General features: G+C 45.9%; 2 protein-coding genes across 6 annotated transcripts in view; both read left to right on the forward strand.

The window, feature by feature from the left end:
- Positions 1 to 3,849: 3,849 nt before the first annotated feature.
- On the forward strand, positions 3,850 to 8,374 carry PET117 (PET117 cytochrome c oxidase chaperone). The gene is made up of 2 exons (XM_070289250.1): positions 3,850 to 4,043; positions 7,415 to 8,374. The coding sequence occupies exons 1-2, from the start codon at positions 3,948 to 3,950 to the stop codon at positions 7,562 to 7,564; spliced, it is 246 nt and encodes an 81-aa protein (XP_070145351.1). The 5' UTR covers positions 3,850 to 3,947; the 3' UTR covers positions 7,565 to 8,374.
- Positions 7,854 to 26,021, forward strand: part of KAT14 (lysine acetyltransferase 14) — a 28,649-nt gene continuing 10,481 nt past the window's right edge. For 2 of the 5 annotated variants that reach the window (XR_011247913.2, XM_069546476.2), the window contains exons 1-6: positions 7,854 to 8,112; positions 10,150 to 10,268; positions 12,555 to 12,676; positions 17,100 to 17,281; positions 18,936 to 19,355; positions 19,468 to 20,036. Coding sequence is in view for 3 of the 5 variants with exons in the window: in XM_069546476.2 (XP_069402577.1) it covers positions 7,854 to 8,112; positions 10,150 to 10,268; positions 12,555 to 12,676; positions 17,100 to 17,281; positions 18,936 to 19,355; positions 19,468 to 20,036 (1,671 nt within the window). In the remaining 2 variants the exon portion in view is untranslated. Of the gene's footprint in view, positions 8,113 to 10,149; positions 10,269 to 12,554; positions 12,677 to 15,029; positions 15,651 to 17,099; positions 17,282 to 18,935; positions 19,356 to 19,467; positions 20,037 to 26,021 lie in introns of all 5 variants that reach the window. The other 3 variants (XR_011247914.2, XM_069546477.2, XM_069546478.1) reach the window with 2 other exon arrangements.

Here is a 26,021-nt window from a genome sequence, read left to right on the forward strand (position 1 = left end):
AGTCTTCTCCAACACCACAGTTCAAAAGCATCAATTCTTCAGCGCTCAGCTTTCTTTACAGTCCAACTCTCATATCCATACATGACAACTGGAAAAACCAGAGCCTTGACTAGACGGACTTTTGTTGACAAAGTAATGTTTCTGTTTTTTAATATGCTGTCTAGGTTGGTCATAACTTTCCTTTCATAATTAGCATACCTTAAAATATATCCCCTCTTTTTTTAAATGGGGATGAGTTTTTAGTATTTTTATGTATTTATTTGGCTATGTTGGGTCTTAGTTGCAGATAAATAAATATATAAACAAACAGATAATCCATTTCTGAATTTGACACTATTAACTCATAAGGTATATTTTGTGAGGGGGAGGCCACACCTTAAGGCTTGAGGGATGTTAAGGAATTGGGACATGGAAGTGAAAGCACAGAGCCCTAACTCCTGAAAGGCCAGTGAATCCCCATGAGGGACTTTTGAAAAGCAGAATAACAATCCATTTCAAAAAGACAAGTTGAAAAATCAGTCATGGTAGAATGAAAGACCATCTCACTCTGTTCAGTTCAGTCGCTCAGTCGTGTCTGACTCTTTGCGACCCCATGAATCGCAGCACGCCAGGCCTCCCTGTCCATCACCAACTCCCAGAGTTCACTCAAATTCACGTCCATCCAGTCAGTGATGCCATCCAGCCGTCTCATCCTCTGTTGTCCCCTTCTCCTGCCCCCAATCTCTCCCAGCATCAGGGTCTTTTCCAATGAGTCAACTCTTCGCATGAGGTGGCCAAAGTACTGGAGTTTCAGCTTTAGTAGCATTCCTTCCAAAGAACACCTGGGACTGATCGCCTTCAGAATGGACTGGTTGGATCTCCTTGCAGTCCAAGGGACTCTCAAGAGTCTTCTCCAACACCACAGTTCAAAAGCATCAATTCTTCAGCACTCAGCTTTCTTCACAGTCCAACTCTCACATCCAGACCTGACTACTGGAAAAACCATAGCCTTGACTAGATGGACCTTTCTTGGCAAAGTAATATCTCTGCTTTTGAATATGCTATCTAGGTTGGTCATAACTTTCCTTCCAAGGAGTAAGCAGCTTTTAGTTTCATGGCTGCAATCACCATCTGCAGTGATTTTGGAGCCCCCCAAAATAAAGTCTGACACTGTTTCCACTATTTCCCCATCTATTTGCCATGAAGTGATGGGACCGGATGCCATGATCTTAGTTTTCTGAATGTTGAGCTCTAAGCCCACTTTTTCACTCTTTCACTTTCATCAAGAGGCTCTTTAGTTCTTCTTTACTTTCTGCCATAAGGGTGGTATCATCTGCATATCTGAGGTTATTGATATTTCTCCTGGCAATCTTGATTCCAGCTTGTGCTTCTTCCAGCCCAGCGTTTCTCATGATGTACTCTGTGTATAAGTTAAATAAGCAGGGTGACAATATACAGTCTTGAGGTACTCCTTTTCCTATTTGGAACCAGTCTGTTGTTCCATGTCCAGTTCTAACTATTGCTTCCTGACCTGCATATAGATTTCTCAGGAGGCAGGTCAGGTGGTCTTGGTATTCCCATCTCTTTCAGAATTTTCCACAGTTTATTGTGATCCACACAGTCAAAGGCTTTGGCATAGTCAATAAAGCAGAAATAGATATTTTTCTGGAACTCTCTTGCCGTTTCCATGATCTCACTCTGACATACATTCTAAAGACATGTAGCTTTACTGAAGGCTCACTAAGAGGGAGAAAATATCTGGAGTCTACCGCAAGTAAAAAGTAGTCTACTTTTTTTTGTTTTTGTTTTTTCAGTCCTACCAGTTTATTGCTACCAACCCGTCACCATCCACCCTCATGCACACATGCTCAGTCATGTGACCCCATGGACTGCAGCCCGCCAGGCTCCTCTGTCCATGGGATTCTCCAGGCAAGAATACTGGAGTGGGTTGCCATTTCCTTCTCCACCTTTTTTTTTTTTCTTTAGAGAAAAAGCCAATATGCCCTGAATTAAATTGCTTCTAACTCCAAGGTCAACACAGGGACACTATTCTCCAACTCAATGGTACTTCCTCTTCTGCAGAGAAAAATGCTGCAGACGAAATATTTGAAAATGTTATTTTCACTTTAAAAGTTACTTTTATCTCATTACACTTCTGGAGAGCAGCATTCACTTCAAGCAACTGACACTGCACAACAGACCCTGGAATAGCAAAGCACTACAGTGATCCAGGTGGAAGAAACCTCAGGGTGAGACTCAGCCCAAATCAACAGTGTCCACAGCTGTTTGCACAGGAGGAAATCTGTCCTTTGGGAATTCCAGTGGGAAAAAATATTGTTGTTCAGTCACTAAGCTGCGTCGGACTCTTTGCAATTCCATAGACGGTAGCATGCCAGACTTCCCTGTCAAACTCATGTCCACTGGGTCGGTGATGCCATCCAACCATTTCTTGATCATAATACCTCTCTTCCTTGGAAAGCACATCATCTGTGTGAGCTGGGCATAGTATCTTCTGGGCTTCTCTGTTCTCCACTTTGCTCCATCATTTCTGACCCTAGTAACGTGGGCAACTGAACGCGGAAACCAGTGCAGAGGTGATGTCTCAAGGGCTACCTGGAGACAAGGTGACAGCGTCTTTCGTACCAGCAGAAGAGGAACCGCTGCCTGGAAAGCTTGCTCTGCAGCCAGAAGGTTTCCCGACGTCGTCAAGAAAAACCAGACCCTGAATATTCACTGGAAGAGTAAAAGTGAAATCGCTCAGTCGTGTCCAACTCTTTGTGACCCCATGGACGGTAGCCTACCAGGCTCCGCGGTCCATGGGATTTTCCAGGCAAGAATACTGGAGTGGGCTGCCATTTCCTTCTCCAGGGGATCTTCCCAACACAGGGATTGAGGCCAGGTCTCCTGCATTGCAGACAGAAGCTTTCCCGGCTGAGCCACTAGGGAAGGACTGATGCTAAAGCTGAAACTCCAATACTCTGGCCACCTGATGCGAAGAACTGACTCATTTGAAAAGACCCTAATGCTGGGAAAGATTGAAGGCAGGAGGAGAAGGGGACGACAGAGGATGAGATGGTTGGATGGCATCACCGACTCAGTGGACATCAGTTTGAGTGAACTCCGGGAGTTGGTGATGGACAGGGAACTCTGGCGTGCTGCAGTCCATCGGGTCACAAAGAATCGGACACGACTGAGCGACTGAACTGAACTGAGTAACGCGGGCACCTGAACGCGGAAACCGGTGTAGACGGGATGTCCCAAGGGTTACCTGGCTACAAGGTGACAGCATCTTTCGTACCAGCAGGAGAGGTACCGCTGCCTGGAGAGCTGGCTCTGCAGCCAGGTTTCCCGACGACGACGTCAAGAAAAACCAGACCCTGCCTCGCCCTCCCACCGCGTCAAGGTGGAAGCAGTTGGACTGCCACGTCTCACCAGAAAAACTCCCTCTCCTGGTGCCCTCCCCCGCCAAGGGGCAACGAGCGCCGCGTTTTGGGATGGTGGCGTGGCAGCGCCCCACGCTCCAACGGGACACGCGCGGCGGAGGGTCCGCAAGGTACTCAAGCCCGAAATCCTGCCTCCCGACACTCCAGCCGCAGAGGACGGCGGATGAGAGGAGGGGGCTCAGGCCTCCAAACTCCGTCCCGGGTGGTGATGCCGGGGCCAGCTCTGGGCGGGGGCTCTTGGAAGTGGTCCCTTCTCCAGTCCTCAGGGCAGGGATATGATCTGGTCCCTCAGGTCCCCCCACCCCATCCCAGGCCCCGCCAGAAGTCACGCTCTCCGGCGAAGTAAGGACGGCGCTCGGCGCTCGACTCCCCGCGCCTAGCGGCGACCGGGCTCTGCGCTCGAGGCATCGCGCCTGGCCCCGCCCCGGGCGGTGACGCGCACTCTGCGGCGGCGGCGGCCCCGGGCCTCAGGCGTTGCGAGTGGAGGCCGCGGTCGGCAGGCAGGCAGGCAGGCAGGCGAGGGGGATGTCGAGACGCTCCAAGGTGGTGTTGGGCCTCTCGGTGCTGCTGACTGCGGCCACCGTGGCGGGCGTGCATCTGAAGCAGCGGCAGGACCGGCAGGTCGGTGTCCCAGGCCCGCGCTGTTCGGGCCTCGGGCCTGGCTCCGCGTGGCGCCTCTTTTCCTCACCTTTCCTCACTCCTCCGGGGCCGGGGCCGGGGGACCCCCCCCCACCCTTTCCCTTGGGAGGAACGGTCCTGGGGGTAAGGGGGTAGTCCCCGGGTACACTGGGCTCCGAGACGCCCCCGACCCCGGCTCCCGGGACCCCTGGGGTCGGAGCGCGGGAGACTGATCGTTCGCACTGTTGCTCTCGGTTCCCGCGTCTTCCATTTCCCAATTGGTCAGCGTGACTCCGGGCGCAAGCCTTGGCCCCGAGCTGGTAGGGAAGAAAGAAGAGAAAGCGCAGCTGGTCGTGGGCCCGAGGGTCGAGCGAGGGGAGGGGCTGGGGGCGGCGGAGCCTGGGTCGCCCGGAGTGGGCACAGACAGCGAGGGGAAGTCGGTGCGTGTGCTGGTGGTGCGGAGATGCTGCCGGCGAGGCCTCTGTCCTGTTCCACGCTCTGGAAATCGGCAGACGAAGCCAACGGTGGTACAGAGATTTAGCGGAGGGAATGGAATGATTTAATGATGACAGGACACGGAGGCGATGAGAGATCTGGGTTTAAAGTAGGGCTCTAAGGGACTTACCTGGTGGCTCAGAGGGTAAAGAATGTGCCTGCAATGCGGGAGACCTGGGTTCCATCCCTGGGTGGGGAAGATCCCCTGGAGGAGGACATGGCAACCCGCTCGGGTACTCTGGCCTGGAGAATTTCCATGAACAGAGGAGCCTGGGGGGCTACAGTCCATAGGGTCGCAAAGAGTCCGGCACGACTAAGCAACTAACACAGCTAAGGGGATAGCTTTCCGAACAGAGGCAGGAGGCTTCCTCCTCTAAGAAGGAAAAGATGGTCATGGGAGGAAATTTGACAAGGGGGGTTGAGGATGCTGTATCGGATGTGACTCTGAGGTCAGGGAGCAGGGGTTTTTCCAAGTGTAGAGTAAGGCTGGGCTCAAGCTTGGTTCTGACCCCCAGCTATACCGCCAGTATTCCTGGGAAGTTTTTTTTTTTTTTTTTTAAATACGGTGAAACCGCCTGGGTCTTGCTCCAGACCTGTCAAAAATCAGAATCTCTTGCGGGTGTGGATCCTGCTTAAGTATGTTTTAAAAGCGACCCAGGGGTTCTAACATGCAGCCAGAGTTGAGAACTGCTGTTAGAATGTGAAAAGTGAAAGGTTTAGATGTTTGGAAGTTAGAGGTGAAGGTTGACCAGAATAACTTGTGTTTGTTATACGTCCAGTCATTCATGTGGCTTACTTCCTGGGAAAGAGGAGGACATGTGATTTGACATAGTTTGGTGTGTTGCAAGGTTCAGGGAAGCAAGAAATAAACCAGTGGTTAGCGTGCTCCCCTGTTGTTTCCTGACTGTCTACCACATACCAGGCACTGTACGGAGCACTCATCCTCACAGAAGCCAGCAAAACTGGCATTACTACCCGAGGAGTAAGAACTGCACCAGGAGCTGGGTTCCAGGTATAGGAGTTATGGTAATGAAGAGATCTGGGTGGTCAGCACAATTGTCAACCGGAAGTCCCAGGAAGGGTGTGTCAGGCAGTTGGCACAGATCTTGAAACTTGAGGGGGGAACTAGCAAATGATGGATGGAGAACAAGATCGCAAGCCACGTGCCAAAGTCTGAGAAAGGAAGGGAGGACCTCAGAGCAGGTGTGGAAGATGTTGGGTGGGGTGTGTAAATGTGTCCTGACGGGAGGCCCACAGGACAGGAGCTGGGGAGGGAAGAATAGAATGAGAGTTTCTGATTCTGTCTGGAGATCTGGCCAAGGGCACAAGGTTCAAGACAGATGGGTTTCAGTTGTGTATCAGTCCCAGGACTCTTAAATTTCCTAGCTCCCTGATAATGGGGACTGAAGCTCTAGGCCTGGAGGAGGGCCAGCGCCAAGGTACTTGATGAGTTGTTAAAGTAGACATAATAGTAAATTTAAAAACTAAAGACAAACAGATCTGTAACTTGGTGCTTGTTGATGAATTGCAAGCTAGCCTTGCAGATGGAGATACTTGTAGTTTATTTGAGAGACGTCTGGTTTAAAATTAAAAAAACAAAAAAACATTTACCCAGGTCCCATGCCCTGCCCTCATTATTCTGCCTTACAGGCCACTGTTATGAGAGTATTTAATGACCTGTAAACTATACAGTGTTTGTTATTAGTAATGACTGGATTGATGTTTTAGAAAGTCATCTTAGATGCCACATTCATATTCTGGAATCTTCTGTCATTAGTGTTTGTGAAAGTAACTGCCATTGGTGGGCCTTTGTTTTTCCTCTGCTGATAGCTTTCTTTTTTTCCCCTTCTCTGCCCATTAGGTAATTGATGGTAATTCTGTGTAATTTTTACTTATTCTCTTTATGTAACAGAACAAGCCAGGTTCTTTACTTTCTCTCATCCTTACACTTTATTCAAATTTTAATACTTTTTTTCTATGATATTTATTATTCAGCTAGGACAATTGCTAACAGGGATGTAGTTCACAGTTACTTTAACTCTCATCAAGGTTTTTTTTGGGGGGCGGGGGACATAGGTGGCCTGCGGGGTCTTTGTTCCCCAACCAGTGGAAGCAGAGATTCTTAACCACTGGACCGCCAGGGAATTCCCTCCTCAAATTTTTATTTAGCTCTCTTTTTTTTCTTCTGTTTCTTTTTTGTTTGTTGTTTTTCACTTTTTTGTTTTATTTTTTTCCATTGCTCTCAAATTTTTAAAGTATCATATATCAACTAAACTTCTAAAATTCAGCACAGTGGCAGTTTTTCTTTCTTTTTTTAAAAAGATTTATTTTTGGCTGTGCTGGGTCATTGTTGCTGTGCTCAGGCTTTCTGATTTCGGGGCGTGGAGGCTACTCTTCGTTGCAGGTTGCAGTGCTCAGGCTTTTTACTGTGGTGGAGTACAGACTTGAGGGTGTTGAGACGCATCCACTAAATAGTGGTACACAGGCTTAGTGTTGCCCTGAAGCATGGGGAATCTGCCCAGCAGAAGCAGGGATCAAATCTGTGTCCCCTGCATTGGCAGGAGGATTCTTACCCACTAGACCACCAGGGAAGCCCCAGTTTTTAATTTTTAATTGTTATTTACCATATTTGTATTGAATGATGTGGAATTTCCTAAAAGACAATAAGAAGTCTGTAATAATACTACAGCAGTCTACCAAGTTAATTCAAGTTAATTTTATGGTTTCTTTATTACATTTATATGGTAAATTAAAATAATAGTTGGGTAGTTGAAATCTAAAAGTTTTAACTGTATCTAAACTATTTTTTAGATTTGAATGATACAAGGATGGGAACTACCTGTTTCAGTTTTACTGAAATCTGTTTCTTACATTTTTAGAGGCTTCGTGATGGAGTGATCAGAGACATTGAAAGGCAAAATCGGAAAAAAGAAAATATTCGTCTTTTGGGAGAACAGATTCTTCTGACTGAGCAACTTGAAGCAGAAAGAGAGAAAATGGTGTTGGCAAAGGGATCTCAAGAAACATGACTTGAAGTGTGTGTGAAGTATTGATGAAAGAGACAGCATTCAATGTGTGTGTTGATGAAGAACAGCTTAGTGAAATCTATTTTTCTCACTGTCCTTTTAAACTTGATCAGAAAAAGGACAATGGCTCATATATTCTAGATAATGCCTTTAGAGCCCCTTGTGTCTGAGTAGAGGTGGGCAGACACCCTTCTGAGAGTTTCTGTTTGTGTGGTCAGCGAGGAGCCCTTCAAGCTTGGTGTCCAAGGATTGGGGTTGTTCCTGAGAACCCTGACCCTGTGAGCTGGGAGGGATGGAGGGTAGCATCCACCTGAGTGGTTTGATTAGTCGGCACGACGATGAAGCCACGAGAACATCAACCTCGGAGGGACTGGAGGAGGGGGAGGTGGAGGGGGAGACCCTGTTGATTGTAGAGTCGGAGGACCAGGCGTCCGTGGACTTGTCTCACGACCATAGCGGGGACTCCCTCAACAGTGACGAAGGGGATGTGTCGTGGATGGAGGAGCAGCTGTCCTACTTCTGCGACAAGTGCCAGAAGTGGATCCCGGCCAGTAAGGAACTTCTCCTTTCCTTTGCCCTGTCAGTTCCTGTGGGAAGATGTTTCCTAACCTATGAAAGAGACAAGAATGTGAAGGAGATCTAAATAAAAAGATAGCTCTTACATTTATTACTAGTTTAGTTGCTTAACTGCAGGTTTATATAAAACATAGACACGTTTGTCCTAATAAATATGACTGCCAACTTCTGTCACTTTGTTAAGTTAACGTTCTTGATTGCCACCCAATAAAGATTAGAAATTCTGTGTGACTTAAAGAATCAGCTGCATTTTTCTATCAGGGCCACATTACTGTGGATTTGCAACCAAATTCTAGGCCCAGCATAGAGCTGAAGTTCAGACTTATAACTCAGGTAATATTTAACTTACATGGAAAATAGCTGCGATAGTTTGCTGATATAAGGAATTAACAGATTAGAAATGTGTTGCGCCTGTTTCTAGTGTTTTCTACTTGCTGGTCTCCTTAATCTGCTGGTAGTAGACACACACACACACCAGGAGGTCCTTTGCCAGGCATCAGGGCAGTTACTGAAGCAGGGCTTTTCCATTAGATGGAGACTGGTAAAGACACGTATTGGAGGAGTACTCTGTGTACTGGAACCCATAACCAGGTCAGAGAAATTTAGATATGTTTGGGTATGTGTATTTTTTGTTGTGAACTGGGTCATTTTCTGGTATGTGGAGATGTTTTTAAGATGGATTCAGCTATTCAGATTCCTAATTACTATTTAATAAAGTAACACCATTTTCACAGAAAGCAAACCTAAAATTTACTACCTATAAGCTAGTTTTGGGGCCTTCCTAGGTGGCTCAGGAGTAAAGAATCCAGTGCAGGAGACATGGGTTTAATCCCTAGGTCAAGTAGATCCCCTGCAGTAGGAAATGGCAGCCCATTCTAGTTATCTTGCCTGGAAAATACCATGGACAGAGGAGCTTGACGGGGCTATAGTCTGTGAGGTCACAAAGAGTCAGACATGACTGAGCACATTAGAGCGCGTGTGCGCACACGCACATACACGTGCACTGGCTAGTTTTTGCTCTTGAGCTGTCTCTGCTTGTAGATCCAGGGTTCTGGATGGCTGGGTGGCCTGGGTGGCTCTCTCCTGTCCTCACAGCCTACACTGTAAACTGCCCTTCCTGCTGGGCAGCTGCAGCTGCTCCAGCCTCTCCTTCATGTCCTCTCCCCGCAGATAATCCCTGCAGAGCTCTGTAGCCAGGGTGAGCTTTTCATTCTCCACAAGCAGGTCTGTCTTCTCCTTGGGACTTTGCACATGTAGATTTCCTTTGTGGGACATGTGTCTTGGCAACCTCTATCCTCCCCACACCCTCAGCACCTTTTTGCACCTGCCAATTCTAACCATCCTTCAGGCCCCAGTGCCCCCATTTTTTCCAGCTCTCCTGTCTTCCTAGTATAGGTTGGCATCTCTTTTATGTGCCCTCACGTTGCTCTACTGAGCCCATCATGTTCCACTCCAGGGGTCTTCATGTCTCCCAGAGCTTCAGCATCCCTTGGGGAACTTCAGAAAATGCCCTGCATCTCGAGGTTGATTAACTTTGTGTGGGACAAGCCCAGGCATACTGAAATAAACAGCTTCTTGGATGGTTCTGATACACAGGATGGAGAGCAGCTGTGATGCTGTTACCTGCTTGCTCCCCTGTGCTCCTTGCAACAGCTATAAGCCTCTGAGGGTGCTCAGCATATCTACCCAGGGCATCCTGTTCCCAGTTCCTAGCCCAATGGCACAGTGGGAGCTCAGATATTTCTTAAAGAATATGTGAGGAGACTGTTTGTAGGAGTCAGGAATGTTAACAGTTGGAACCCTACCTGTCTTCCCAATGTCCTTCTGAAAGTCGGGGAACCACGGATCTATCTTATTGGGCATGCCCTTGATGTTAGAAGAATAACTTGCCGACTTGGGTTGGCTGAAAGAAAAATGGAAGACAGCCTGGGAAACTTGGAAAATGGTTGGTAAACTGATTAAACCTTTGGTTACCTCTGTTCTAGTGATGTATCTTTTTGTTTTCCTCCTAGGTCAGCTGAGGGAACAGCTCAGTTACCTTAAGGGCGATAATTTTTTTAGGTTTACCTGTTCTGATTGCTCAGAAGATGGCAAGGAGCAGTATGAGAGGCTGAAGCTGACATGGCAGCAAGTGAGTAAAGCTCTTCCTCTAGAGTTTGTGAGGTTGGTCTACCTCAGATTTATTGGAGTAAGTGTCTAGAGAATGAGGAACTTAAATATGAGCTTTTGAGTTGTTTTGAGGGTCGCTTTATTTCACAATGAAAATCATACTGAATATGTGGAGAAAAGAGTTCTTAGTAAAATTACTGCCAACTTAGCATACTGGGTTTGAGAGTCTTGAAAATCTCACCCACACAGTTTCATTTATATATAATACCAAATTTCTGATTTTAATCAAAGAGGTTCACATTTTTCTGGGAGCTGTTTTTAGAAAAATAAAACCATTCTAAAAAATGTGAAGATGGTGAATCACTACACCACACCCGAAAACAACACAATATTGTAAAGAAACTGTGCTTCAATTAAAAAAAAAAGTGAAGTTGGCCAACCTAACCCTGCGCAACTATTGCCTGAATAGTATCTTATAATTGATCTCCAGGTTGTGTTAATTTTGGGCGGTTTGTTTTAATATGTTTATAGCAAGGCACCAATGGTATATGCAGCCTTTTAAGTTCTAAAAATAATGAATTAGACATCACTTACTTGTGGCTCAGCTGGTAAAGAATCCGCCTGCAATGCGGGAGACCTGGGTTCGATCCCTGGGTTGGGAAGATCCCCTGGAAGAGGGAAAGGCTACCCATTCCAGTATTCTGGCTTGGAGAATTCCATAGACTTTATAATCCATGGGGACGCAAAGAGTTGGACAAGACTGAGCGGCTTCCGCTTTCATTTTCACTCGTTTTGTATGTTTATTCTTTCAACAAATACTGAGTGCATACCATGCCCCAGGCACTGTTCTAGGCCTGGAGAGTAGAGTCTAGTCGAGACTAGCTAATTCTCATCCAGCTCTGTCTTTTCTATGGTGAATGAGACAGCCAAGATAGCCCCAGGCAGCTGACTTTCTGGACATTTATTTTAGATGATAAGCAGACAAATACATAGGTTAATTATCCCTAGCACTTTTTGCTAGGAGTGGAAATAAATAGGATAAAGAGAAGGTGATTTTGTTATACCCTCTAAGTCATTTAGATTGTAGTTGTGTTTGCAGCCTAGGGCTATCATCTTAATTATTGTTGCTTTTATTAGGACATCTAATGAAATCTGTCAATGGTGGTTTTAGGGAGCCTTTGTTGACTTGCCTGAAAATATGTGAGTAGAAAATGAAGCTTGTACTGAGGATGTTTACAGTCTAATGAATATTATAACTGGGATTTTTTTTCCAAAGCATACATGGAATACTTTGTCTTGGCAAGATCAGATTCATATTAGCCTTATTCTGATGTGTGCACACATAGGCAGATTTGGAATTATGGAAGGACTCTCTTCTTAAATTCTCTGTCCCCGTTTTCAGTTTCGTTGACCCAAAATTAATCATTATTTTTATAAGGATGAAAACATGGTTTTGACTAGCATGTATAGCTTCTTGTCCATTTATGACTACAAAATTTTCTTTAGATGAGAAGAGAAATGTCCGAAAGGACGGTCACTGAAAATGTTAAAAAAGAGGATTTCTTGATGGTGGACTTAAAATGATTTTTACTTCCTTCTTTGTTCTTTTCTCTTCTATACAGTGTGTTATTTATATTTCCAGAAAGTACTTCTCCATTTGGGGCTATGAATGCATTACCTGTGAAATACATGGTTGGGCCAGATGCGGTGGAGCTGGGGGTGTCATGCTCTCTGAGGATAAACAGGGCAGCCAGGCCTGTCAAGTCTCTGGCCCTTGTCCATGCCAGTTCCATCTTGGGAGAAGTTGGCCATGGCTGAGAAAGGCTAAACCCAGAGTAGATGGTACCTCACGTTGTCTTCAGTTCTGAAATTCTGATAGTCTCTTGTTTCTGCCTCTGAAGGGCTTAGGAAATGTATCTGCAGGGGTGATGCTCAGAATATTTAGTAAAGGTCAGCACTGTCGGTCAGCAACGCCACCTGGAGCAGGCCCTGGGGCCTTCTGATGCCTGTGGTTAACCCAGCATTTAGTGCTGCCTTTGAATCATGGAGGGGATGGGGATGGGGATGCTTGGGACAGTCCTTACTCTTCACCAGCTCAGCCACACAGCAGCCTGGCGTTGGTGATGTGAGGAGCAAGTGCATGTGATTACAGGCTAAGTGATGCTCATCTGTGGAAAGCAAACAGGAAGTAGAATTCTGTACTGAAGATTCCGCAGGGTGTTATCCTTCCCCTCCCTTGATGCCCACTCAAACAGCAAACGTTCCTCCTGTTGGTCCTTTTCTCCCAACCTGTGCACTTGTGTTCCAGGTGGTCGTGCTGGCGATGTACAACTTGTCCCTGGAAGGCAGCGGGAGGCAGGGCTATTTCCGGTGGAAGGAAGACATCTGCGCCTTTATTGAGAAACACTGGACTTTTCTACTAGGAAATAGGTAATGTGACTTTTAAAAGTCTTATCCTTGAATGAAGATGTAAAGAACGAAATACACGCGACTTAAGACAGCCTAATGCAAGCCGTTAGAGCTTGAGCGTATACACTTGCGGCAGTTCCTAAGAATTTTTTAATCCACAAGATGATTTCACTTTAATAATCTCAGCAGAGGTGGGTATAATTACCAGCATATAAGTGTAGGTTTCCATACTTCTTACCCTACATCCGGAGGAAACTGCTGATTTCTACTGAGCAGGAAGATGTTTGAACAGATTCTTAGACTGTTGAAAAACAGAGTTTGATTAAATGAACCTGCATAATAGCTGGGTAGGTGACTAATTTGAGGACAGAGGACTATTATGTCCTTTTAGAATCAGTGCCTTATAGGAGGTCAGAAGAAGAGAAATAATAGCAGTTATTGACTGGACTCATTGAAGTTGCTCTTCATTAATTACTAGTGTTTGTCTTTATTAGCTCTGGAAGGTAGAAACCGTTGTGTACTTTTTGGCATTCATAACACTTTGCCAAGTCTAGGCAGATTCCCATGCATGTGGTTTATTCATTTGTTAGTCTTTTCTAAAAAAATTTACTTGTTTATTTATTATTTTTGGCTATGCTGGGTCTTTGTTGCTGCATAGGCTTTCTCTAGTTGCAGTGACCAGGGGCTATTCTCTAGTTTCAATGAGTGGGCTTCTTGTTGAGGTGGCTTCTCTTGCTGCGAAGTGCAGGTTCTAGGGCACACAGGCTTCAGTAGTTGTGGTTCCTGGGTTCTAGAGCATAGGCTTAGTGGTCCTGGCACATGAGCTTAGTTGCTTTGTCACGGGGGACCTTCCTGGACGGGAGATTGAACCTGTACCTCCTGCATCGGCAGGAGGATTCCTCATCACTGAGCCATCAGGGAAGCTCCATATTGCTATTTTTAAAATGGATAAGTGACAAGGACCTACTGCTGTATAGCACAGGAAACTCTGCTCAATATTCTATAACAACCTAGTTGGGAAAATAATTTGAAAACGAATAGATACATGTATATGCAAAACTGAATCACTTTACTGTATACCTGAAATTATTAACCAACTATACTCAAATATAAAATAAAAAGTTAAAAAAATAGATACAGACACTTTGGAGATCTGACTTAATATGAAGTATATTGCATTCCCTGGAAGATGGGACGTGTATATTGTAAGCCATATGTTTTGGGTGCTCAGCTGCTCAGTTGTGTCTGACTCTTTGTGACCCGATGCACTGCAGCCTGCCAGGCTCCTCTGTACATAGAATTTTCCAGGGGAGAATATTGGAGTGGGTTGCCATTTCCTACTCCACATTTATTACTCTTTTTCATCATGATGCTTTGAGTTTGCCCCTCCTTTGTGACCCGCTCCTTGGGTCATCAGATGTAGGGATGCCGGACCACAGACATCCAGACCAGACATTGAAGCTGAAGGTACATGTGCATCGAGCAAGATTTTCATTGCTCTCAGGGATTTAGCAAGTTGGCAGTTGCATTGGCGGATTGTTTGAGACTGTGATTGTTAGTTGCCTTCTGAAGTCTTGGGTGAGATGCACGAATCCTGCAGATTTGGGGCAATATGGACACGATAAAGGTGGGCATGGGGAGTTTGTGCCTGTCCTCGCCCATGTCCTCAGATGCCCAGAAGTCACAGCTGTGCCGGAGTTGCTGCGGAATCAGGGAGAGGTGACTATCTACAGGCTGCCATGAGGAGAAATAGATTCAGTGCCTTTTTACAAAAGGAGCTATTTTTGTTCTGGAGATATTTAGTGGTACTAAGAAAAGAATTGACAGTTTAACTGGTTCTTTTTCTTAAGGAAAGGAAATCTGTTGTCTTAGTTTAATTATATAGGTCTATTTATGGAACTGAATACACCCCATTTGTAAGGGACAGGGAAGGGAAAAAACTGATAAAATTAGATCTTGGCAGGTTTTCATGGTCAGTGCTGTTCTACTTGGTGGATTGTCCTCTGGAAGAAGCTGGACCATAAATTATAGTCCATTTGGTCAATTTTAGCTCTGAGTACAGTAGTGTCTAATGACCTCACATCCTTCAGCCCCGTGACAGACAGCCGCACATGCCTTCCAGGAGCAGCTTGGCACAGTGTGGGGTCTGGGTGGACACACAGGACCGTGTCCTCCAATCATATCTGTGCTCTAATCTCCTGCTGCTGCTTCTGATCACAGAAGTGCTGACAAAGGGGTTGGCAGCCTTTGTCATTGCACCTCCCGGCACTGTTGCAGGCCCCGCCCCTCTGGCTGGATTGACTTTAAAGGAACTTAAGGGCTGGCATCTTCTTCCCCACCTTCACTTTCCTCTTTGTCCCTCTTTTGGAGCCAGACATTGAAGACTGCAGATGTTCGAAAGCAACTGCCTATACAGGGGCAATTAGTCTCCATGCATGCCCGGGGAAAGGCACAGGCTTAGATGTGAGCCAAGAGGACCCTGAGTTTTCGGTCCAGCTGATTTCTGGCACAGAGACAACCTGAAGCCATCATGTCCAGTGAACCCTGGGGAAAGAAGAAAGACTGATGTCCAAATGTCCGATGTTTGTTTTCAACAGAGAAACCCTAACGAATACAGAGAACCAGAAAGTATGACCCATTTGAAGGGAAAAAATAAACTAACCCGAAACTATCCCTAAAGAAGGACTTAATGGTGGATTTACTAGTCAGAGACTTTAGAACAGCTTAGAGATGCCCAGAGAACTAAAGGAAGAGGTGGGAAACGTCATGCAACAAGGTATGAATGAAACAGAAATACCATCAGAGATGGAAAACCTAAGTAAATAAAAAAGAAGTTCTGGAACTGAAAAGTACAATAACTGAAGTGGGAAATTCACTAGAGGGATTTGAAGCCAAATAGGACAATGGGAAGAAAAGTGAACAGAGCTCCAGAGACCTCTGGAGTGGGTTCCACTGGTCAGACCTCTGGGTGGGGGTCTGGAAGTTTCAAAACCAGGTGAGATGGTGGCAGAAGAGAGGTACTCTGGGGCCAGAGGCTGGGAGTCACTCTGCCATCTCAGTGCTTAGGCCCTTTACAGTCTTTTTGTTTTTTTTGTGGGGTTCTTTTGGTTTGTCTGTATTTGTCTAGTATATCTCTGTTCTTAAGGATACCTTTTTCCTTTTCCTTTTCAGCAGTATTTTCCATCTGTTAGACTGGCCTTTGTATTAAAGAAAATTCTTCAGGATTTCTGGTCATTGGTTTATGTTTTTGAGGTAGAAATAGAACACTTTCCTTAAATAATAGACCAGTTTTTTACGGGAACCTGAGTACTTGACATTTTGTGGGCTGTGCATGCTCAGACGTGTCCAATTCTATGTGATCCCATGGACTGTAGCCCACCAGGATTTCCCAGCCAGAATGCTGGAGTGGATTGCCATTTCCTACTCCCGGGGGTCTTCCTGACCCAGGGATCCAACCTGTGTCTGCTGCATTGGCAGGCAGATTCTTTACCACTGTACCACCTGGGAAGCCCCAGTTAACATTTTACGTATTAAAAATTTTTGATGTATATACTCTAGTGTAGTTATTTTTATTTTTTTTTATTTTTTATTTTTTGTAGTTATTTTTAAATGCTTGTTGTGTTTTGGTTGGGGGGGTGGGGGATTTGGTTAGAGTTGGTTATTCCCCCGAGGCTCAGCTCTGTGTTTGTGGGACATACCATATAGTTTTATTCCTCTGCTTCGTGAAGGCAGGTAGCAGAATGAGGGATGCCTCTGACTCTGTGGGTAAAATGAACCACTTACCAGGGCTAAGGACTCTCCTGCTTGCTTTCCTGAGACTTGGTTTAACTGATACATAAAAGCTGCTGCTGCTGCTAAGTCGCTTCAGTCATGTCCGACTCTGCGACCCCATAGACGACAGCCCACCAGGCTCCTCTGTCCCTGGGATTCTCCAGGCAAGAATAGTGGAGTGGGTTCCCATTTCCTTTTCCCCATATATAAAAGCAGTTCAAGTTAAATAAAATTAGCCTGTTGTTGTCTTGTCGCTAAGTTGTGTCAGACTTCATGGGCTGTAGCCCACCAGGATTTCCCAGGCAAAGATGCTGGAGTGGGTTGCCATTCCCTGCTCTAGGGGATCTTCCCAATTGGAACTCTATAATCGTGTGGATTCTGATAAGTGTTTTATGAGCTCTGTTTTATGGCATTATTCCATTTAATCCTCTCAGCAGCCTTGCAAGTTTTATTATCCTGATTTTAAAGATGAGGAACCTGAGGCAGCTGTTAATAGAAGGGGTGGTGGAGACGGGATTTGAAGCCATACAGACCCTGCTGCCTCTCCTTTACCTGAGGAGCTCTGTTCCTTCAAAGAGGCAGGTTCCATAGCCCATCCCAGACCTGGAGGCAGAGACTGCACCATCTAGGTAAGGAGAGAGTTGTAAAGCCAATAATTTTAAAATTCTCTCAGGAAGAAGACTTCCACCTGGTGGAGCACGGTCGCCGGCTGCCTCAGCGTGGGGAGCCCCATGTACTTCCGCTCGGGAGCTCAGGAGTTCGGAGAACCAGGATGGTGGAAGCTCGTCCACAACAGGCCCCCAACCCTGAAACCCGAGGGAGATAAGCTGTCTGCCTCCACTCTGAAAGTGAAAGGTACTGTCATGAGCCCGGAAATGCCAGTGTAGACGACCCATTTTCACTAGGTAGGCACCGTGGCCTCCCTGGAGCTGCTCTGCTCCACAGTTTTCTTCTAACACAGGTTTTTATGCTGTAAATAAATATTTTATGCTGTAAAAAAAATTTCGTAACTTCCTAATCAAGGAATCCCCTAAACAGAGGAGCTTGGTGCGCTACAGTCCATGGAGTCACGAAAGAGTCAGACACGACTTAGCAACTTTATAAATTTCCTTTGGTATCTGAAAGGTTGTCTATTTTCAGTAAGTTTTTTTTATGTTTTTAACCTTTTTAGTATGGAAAATGTTAAATATACAGATGTGAAGAGAGTCATTTAGTGAATCCCTTCACACTTTTGTCTTTACTTTAGCTGTTAACCCTGGAAATCTCCTTTTATCTCATTTATCTGGGCCCCTGGGTGCTTCTTCCCAGCCCCCCACCCATCCACACCCTTGAGTTATTCAGAAGCAACTTCTAGGTATCAGCAGTTCCTTCTTAAATATTTCATTATTAGCCATAACGATTCTTTCCTGTAACCTAATCATAATGGCTTTTTTCACTTATAAAAAACTAATAGTAGCTGCTTACTGTCACATATTGATCTGATTTTTTAAATCTAAAATTGTTTTGATAATAAACTTCTACCTTTTTAACAATGTAACTGGGAATAAATCACATAGTATTGAAGCTATAAAGTCTGAAAGTCCCTCTCCCACCTCCCGCAGCTTAACTTCAGCAGAGCCACTGTTGTCTCTTGTGAGTGCTTTTAGAAGTCTTCTTTGTATTTTTAAGCATTTTCTTAAAACAAAACTGGTTCGTACTGTATTACCTCTTCTCCAATTTTTCCACACTTACCAAGTATATCTTGGCCATCTTTCCATAGTAGTACATGTAGGTCTATCCTGTTTCTTTTATTTCATTGCATTTCACTGAGTAGCTGCATGATAACTAAACCATTACCCTGTTGATGCACATTTTGGTTATTTCTGTCGTTTTTGTTATTTAAACAATACTGTAATCATATACATTGGCCAATATTTTGTGATAAATTCCTGGAAATAGGTTATTGTATCAAAGGGCATATATTTATTCAAAATTTTAGTCATATTACCAAATTATCCTCCAAAAAGATGTGATAAACTTTATGCTCTACAAAAAAGACATGAAAATACCCATTTCCCCCTGTGCTCTCTGAGCATTATCAAACTTTTAGTGTTAGTCACTCAGTCGTGTCCAACTCTTTGTGACCCCATGGACTGTAGCCCGCCAGGCTCCTCTGTCCATGGAATTCTCCAGGCAAGAATACTGGAGTGAGTTGCCATTCCCTTCTCCAGGGGATCTTCCCAATGCAGGGACTTAACCCAGGCCACTTGCATTGCAGGTTCTTTATCATCCCTAAGCCATCCCAGTTTCTAAACTTTTAACCTTTACCAGTTCCAGTAAGTGAAAGACTGTGTGGAAGGGTTTGTATTTGCATTATAATTCCTTTTTCTTGGTTAAGAGAAATCTTAATCTTAGTTCAGGGCATTCATTGAACATTTCTCTTTCTATGGTAGTATATTCACAATAAGTTAGTAAAAGTAGCTAATGCTGAATCGATATTTAAAAATTTAGATCTTTTGTTCTTCACCAGCAGCCTCCAAACCAACTTTAGATCCCATCATCACTGTTGAGGGACTTAGAAAGCGAGCGAGTCGGAATCCTGTGGAATCTGCCATGGAACTGAAAGAGAAAAGGTCTCGGACTCAGGAAGCCAAGGATATCAGGAGAGCCCAGAAGGAGGCAGCTGGCTTTGCTGACCGGAGCAGCTCTTCCACGCCTGTCAAGTTCATCAGCCGAGGCCGCAGGCCCGACATGATTCTCGAGAAAGGAGAAGTCATTGACTTTTCGTCCCTGAGCTCCTCGGACCGCACTCCACTCACAAGCCCATCGCCCTCGCCATCCCTGGACTTCTCCGCCCCAGGGACCCCGGCCTCTCACTCAGCCACACCCAGCCTGCTTTCGGAAGCCGACCTCATTCCAGATGTGATGCCGCCACAGGCCTTGTTTCATGGTGAGCTGTTGTTCTGGGGCCTCAGGGCCTGTGTGGCCCTTGGGGCAGTGAGTATGCTTTCCCTGGGGGGCAGTGGGGCCACATTTCCTCACTTGCTTTCCGTTCCTCACAGATGACGATGAGATGGAAGGAGACGGTGTCATAGACCCTGGGATGGAGTACGTCCCGCCCCCTGCCGGCGCAGCCACCTCAGGGACAGGGCTTGGGGGCAGAAAGAAGGTCAGGGCCCCCGAGCAGATCAAGCAGGAGGTGGAGAGTGAGGAGGAAAAGCCTGACAGGATGGACATTGACAGTGAGGACACAGACTCCAACACGTCCTTGCAGACGAGGGCTCGAGAGAAGAGGAAACCTGTGCTGGAGAAGGACCGGAAGCCCAAGGGGCCCAAGTTCACCCCTGTGAGCATCTATGAGGAGAAGCTGCTCCTCAGGCGGCTGGAGGCCTGTCCTGGGGCCGTGGCCATGACCCCTGAGGCCCGGCGGCTGAAGCGGAAGCTGATCGTCCGGCAGGCAAAGAGGGACCGGGGGCTGCCGCTCTTTGACCTGGACCAGGTCGTGAACGCTGCGCTTCTGTTAGTGGACGGAATTTATGGAGCCAAAGATGGAGGAGTTTCCAGGCTTCCGGCTGGACAGGCCACGTACAGGACGACCTGTCAGGACTTCAGAATCCTTGACCGGTACCAGGTGGGTGTTGTCTTGCTCTCCAACTCCTGGGACTGCGGCTCCCTGGTGCGTTTGGGAGAGTGGAAGAACAGTGAGGGGAGAAGTGCAAAGACGACTGGGCTGTGTTTATTTTAATTGTCCATTGTGAACATTCCTGAATACATCTGAGTTTGGGTTTCTGTTTTCCTTCTGGGTATTCTAGACAGAACCTAGACATTCTCTTCATATCCCCTAGTCTCCGAGGGCGGCTACTCATGGTCTGGGTTGTAGCTTTGATTGGCAGGTTTGTTGAGAATGTACAGTGTGCCAGTGTACTGGACACTGAGCTGAGCAAGAGTGAAGGCGTGGTTTCATCTGTGTAGTTAGGAGATGCCCTGCAGGAAGAGTAGTGGGTCAGCATGGTGTCCACCTGGCTGGAGGACACTGGTGTGTGAGCGCTCCAGGGACAGGTGATTCTACGACAAGTGCTGGACTCCACTTTCCCATGGCAGGAGCCAGCCAATCTCTCTCCCTGTGTCTTGCTGGCATTGTTGCTAACCATTCCTTAACTAATTTTGCTATTCTGATGGCTATAAAATGAAGTCTTGTTTTTTTTGTTTGTTTGTTTTTTGGACGCATTTCTTTGATTACAGGTGAAGTTAGAACATTCTCCTGTTTCCTGGTTGTTTGTGCATTGCGTGTCTGGACTGTTTGCATGTTTTCCTGTCTTCTTCTGTGGTGGTCTGGCCTTTTACCTGTCTTCTCTGGACACTGGTTGGGTGTGGACTTTGCTGCTGGTATTCTGGTTACGCAGCACTGCACTGTATGTGGGGCTGTTCTTCCCGGTGCTGGGCCTTTGCCTATGGGCCTTTCTATTTGAAATGCTCTTTCTTGAGTTCTGGAATTTCCTGGCATCTATTTCTGTTTGGAGCACTCCTGTTATTTGGCTGTTGGACCCTCTTGACCAGAGGTTTGCAAGCCTTTTCTCTGAGGGGTCAGAGAGTAAGTAGCTGTAACTTCGCTAGCCAGCTCTGCTGTGTGGTATGAGGGCAGCATACACGACTGATGAAAGGCGTCACTGTGCACCAGAAACAGTATGTACGAAAGCAGGCTGGGTTCGGTCTCTGGGTTCTGTAGTTTCCAAAGACCTTCACTTCAGCTGGATCTCCTTCCTGGGAAGTCGTAACCTGCCTGCCTGCATCTTAGGAACCTTGTGGGGAGAGCAAGGAGCTGACCATGCAGTTGTTAAACTTCCCCTGACTCTCCCTGTTTTCTGGACAGAACTTCCACCCTTGGCTGCATCAGAATTTCTCATTGGAGCCTCCAGAGAATCTGGTCTGCCCTGAAGGGAGAGGTTGTTTCTGTATGTGGATGGCAGAAGTGTCATTGGAGCTTTAATACCTCTTGACCCAAGAGACCCCTCAGTCTATGGCCCCCTGCCCGCCCTCAGCTTGTTGGACCTGATGTCCTTGCTGACCTGAGGCACTGGCTCTGGCCTGTCCTCACGGCCACCTTAGGTTTGGGCTCTCCTGGTCTTAGTCACTTGCCACTTACTCATATGCTTTTGTTGCTGTCATCTGGTCACCTGTTCTTTGTTCCTTGTAACCCCTATACTTAACTGTTAAAATTATGAAAGGCATCGTACCCATACAAGAACACATACAGGTATAGTTTGGAGGTTAATAAGATCAATTACTATCGGTTAAGAAACAGGGCATTAAAACCACCTAATTCTGCAGCCTGCCCACTCCCCCAGAGGAAGCGACTCTTAGTGTTAACTCTTAGTCACTCTTAGTGTAGTGACTTTTAGTGTTAACCATTCCTTCTGTCTTTTTGAACTCTATCCATAAACAGTGTAGGAAGCATGGATGGAGCATGCTTCTATTAGATGAAGGCTTCCAGAAGAAGACAGACTTAATGTGTTTTGTGCGTCACTGATGCAGACTGAATTGTGTCCCCAAACGTGTGTATTGTCCTGACTCCTGGTGCCTGTACATGTGACCTCATGTGGAAATAGGGCCTTTGCAGATACAGGTAGTTAAGCTGAGGTTGCATGGGGCAAAGTGGGCCCTTAGCCCAGCATGACTGGTGTCCTTCCAAGAACAGGAGAGACATACAGGAGAGATGCCCTGTGATGGCCCAGGCAGTGGTTCGAGTGGTGTGTCTGCAGAGCTGAGGAGCACAGGCCTTGAGGCCACACCAAAAGCCGAGAAAAGGGCCTGGCATAGGTTGTCCCTTGGAGCCTCAGAGGGCACAGCCCTGCTGAGGGGTCTTGCTGCTCCGCACACAGCTTTTCAGTTCAGTTCAGTCTCTCAGTCGTGTCTGACTCTTTGCGACCCCATGAACCGTAGCACGCCAGGTCTCCCTGTCCATCACCAATTCCCAGAGTCCACCCAAACCCACGTCCATTGAGTCGGGATGCCATCCAACTATCTCATCCTCCGTTGTCCCCTTCTCCTCTTGCCCTCAATCTTTCCCAGCATCAGAGTCTTTTCAAATGAGTCAGCTCTTCACATCAGGTAGCCAAAGTATTGGAGTTTCAGCTTCAACATCAGTCCTACCAGTGAACACCCAAGACTGATTTCCTTTAGGATTGACTGGTTGGATCTCCTTGCAGTCCAAGGGACTCTCAAGAGTCTTCTCCAACACCACAGTTCAAAAGCATCAATTCTTTGGCGCTCAGCTTTCTTTATAGTCCAACTCTCACATCCATACATGACCACTGGAAAAACCATAGACTTGACTATATGGAACTTTGTTGGTAAAGTAATGTCTCTGCTTTTTAATACGCTGTCTAGGTTGGTCATAACTTTCCTTCCAAGGAGTAAGCATCTTTTAATTTCATGGCTGCAGTCACCATCTGCAGTGATTTTGGAGCCCAGAAAAATAAAGTCTGACACTGTTTCCACTGTTACCCCATCTATTTGTCATGATGGGACCAGATGCCATGATCTTAGTTTTCTGAATGTTGAGCTTTAAGCCAACTTTTTCACTCTCCTCTTTCACTTTCATCAAGAGGCTCTTTAGTTGTTCTTCACTTTCTGCCATAAGGGTGGTGTCATCTGCGTATCTGAGGTTATTGATATTTCTCCCGGCAATCTCGATTCCAGCTCGTGCTTTTACCTGCACCTTAGTTCTCTGCCTTCCTTATTCCTGGTGCCAGACAAAAGTGGTGCTGCCAGTTGCATTGTAAGAGGATTCTGCAGTACAGATTGGGCTGGTTCTCACTTCACCCAAAGCCAGCTCCAGATTCTGGCTTGAAATCTCTTAATTTTTATCTGTCTGCTTCCTAGTTACTGTGGTTTCTTCTGATCTTTTTGTTCTTCTGTATTTGTCTTTTATTTATTTATTTTTAAAGTCTGTTTCTATAGTTGTGGTGGGGTTTTGGGAAGAAGTAAAATTAAATGTTTGTGTTTCATACCCCATCTTAACCTGGAATATTAGTATCACTTTAATAGAGTTACCTAGGGGAGCAGCTGTAAATGGGTTTGTTCAATCCACTTGCCTTCTGGTCCTCTGATCAGTATATTCACAGCTGTAACTGTCCCTGTGATATTTTAGCCATTACTCATGACTTTTGAAATGATGTGACTTTTCTATATTTCAGTATTTAGTGTTTTGCAATTTTTGTTAACCTTTCCTCTTTAACCAAAGAGTAATTTAGTGCTAAATAACTCTTAGTTTTCAGATACATGAGAATTTTATACTTTCTTTTAGTAATTGATTTAATTTCTAATCAGATTATATTGTAGTCAGAGAAAACAGTCTATGTGACGTTGATGCTTTTCTATAGAGAAAATCATATGTTCCATTTTTATTCTTTTTATAGGTCTTAAAACATGTATTTCTTTTTCTGTATTATTTTTTTAATATTACATGTGATCCTCACCCTGCAAACAAAAAATTACCTCTGCCTGCTCTCATTTTCCTTTTTTCCATTGTGTTGCTTATTTAGTCAATAATAAACCTCACTAAATTTAAACTTTTCATTCACTTCCCATCATTTCTTCCAGGTTAATTTCTTGCTGAAACACTTTTTATAACAGTTCTTAAAATGTGGTCTTTTTGAAGTTCAGAACATCCTCACTCTCACATTTCAATGATAGTATAGCTGGATATAAAATTGTCATTTTTTTCCCCTGTTGACATTTAGCATCACCACTTCATCATCACTTAACTATCAGCTTGTTCCTGGAGCTGCGTTGTCATTCTTAATACTTGCTTCTTTATAGGTGGTCTTCTTCTTTTATTCTCCTATGCCATGGAAGCTTTCACAGTTTTCTCTTTGTTTTTTTTATTTATTTGTATTTACACACTTTGAGTGCTTTCGCTTTCATCGGCACCTCTGCCCTTTTGTTACAGGTGACCGATAGGCTCCTTAGCGTTTATCCTCCTCGTTCTGTGAGCTCCTTGGATCTGTGGTTTTGGTTTGGTGTCTGATTAACTTGGAGAAATTCTCAGCTGTTATCATTTCAGGTATTGCTTCTGTCCTATGTGCTCCTCCTGCTATTCTCATTTTGCATATATTACACTTTTAGTAGTTACACCACAGTTTTTAGATATTCTGTTCCTTTCTGGGTGGGGGGAGGGGTGGGCGTTTTTTTTTCCTGTCTGCTTTTCAGTTTTGGCATTGGGTCTCAGCAGTTGGCTTAAAGTATTCAGGAAACCATGTTGAAAACAGATGTGCTGTCATCCAGGCTCTGTTGTTCCATTTACAAAGCACAGGCTGTATAGATGGAGCATAAATGAGATGGTGAGTTGAGCACTGGCTTCAGCTTAACACCACCAGCTGCATTAGCCCCTCCTCATAAGAGAGTCAGCCTGTGTGTTGAAGCTTTGAAGCCTGAAGCCAGGTACTGACTTCTTCTCTCTAGTTATTGAAGTCCTGGATGGCAGCTTCTTCCAGTGGACGACTGTTCCATCTACATTGACAATCTGTGGTTTGGTGCAGCCACCTTCTGTCACTATCTCACCTAAGTCTTCTCTATGACTTGCCACAGCTTCTGCATCAGCACTTGCACTTCTGTCAGGGAAACAGATGGTTTCTTGCCTTAAACCTCATAAACCTTAAACCTCTGTAAGCCTCAAACTTTTCTTCTGCAGCTTCCTCACCTCTCAGCCTTCATGGAATTGAAGGGAGTTAGGGCCTGGCTCTGGATTAGACAGTGACTTAAGACAGAGGAGGTCCCCGACACCAGGAGCAGGGAGATGACAGTACTGAACCAGCAGGGACGTTTCCTCCACGTGAGTGCCATGGGGAGCGGGGGTGGGAGGTGGACTGCACCTTTTGTGGAGGTGATGCTCGAACCATGTCCTGATCTGCAGGAGGAGCCCGTCCAGGAAGGTTCAAGGCAGGAAGACCCCGAGGCAGGATTTCATTTGGCACGTGGGGTGGGAATGTCTTAATGGCAGAGGACCAGGCCGATGGGGTCGTGGATCCTGCAGGGCATGGGACAGAAGTCTGTATCGTATTCTGAATGCACAACTGGAACCCATGTAGGAGTTTCAGACCAGGAAGGTGACTTTTATTAGTTTTTAAAAGTGGGCTCTGGCCTTGTGTGGAGATGGATAGGGTAGCATGAGGGTGGCAGGGAGGAGCCCAGTAGGGTGCAGAGGTAGTTCATGGACCAGGCAGAAGCTAAGGATGGTTAACCTGGTGTGGAAGCCAGGGAGACAGATAGGGTGAGGACTGTGCATATCCGGGGTCTCACAGACCTCACCTCCACGTGCTGACTTGACGCTGTTCACAGGCTCAGTGGCTGGTGTTACCTGTTCTCAAGTTGCATATTACCCCAAAACTTAGTAGCTTAAAACAATAACTAATTCTTCTGAGTCTGTGGGTTGACTGGGTTCAGCTGGGTATTTTTCTACTTCATGAGCTGAAGGAAGGGGCACCCTGTGGCTCCACTTAGCTGGAGCTTGGTCCACTAGAGCATGTTTACATGTGGCCACTAGCCCTCCAATGTTCCACCTAGGCACCTCAGCAGCTGGACTCGAGGAGGAAGCCACCAGCTCCCTTATGGCCTG

The sequence above is a fragment of the Ovis canadensis genome, chromosome 13 (genome assembly GCF_042477335.2).
Source record: "Ovis canadensis isolate MfBH-ARS-UI-01 breed Bighorn chromosome 13, ARS-UI_OviCan_v2, whole genome shotgun sequence".
NCBI classification, from domain to species: Eukaryota; Metazoa; Chordata; class Mammalia; order Artiodactyla; family Bovidae; genus Ovis; species Ovis canadensis.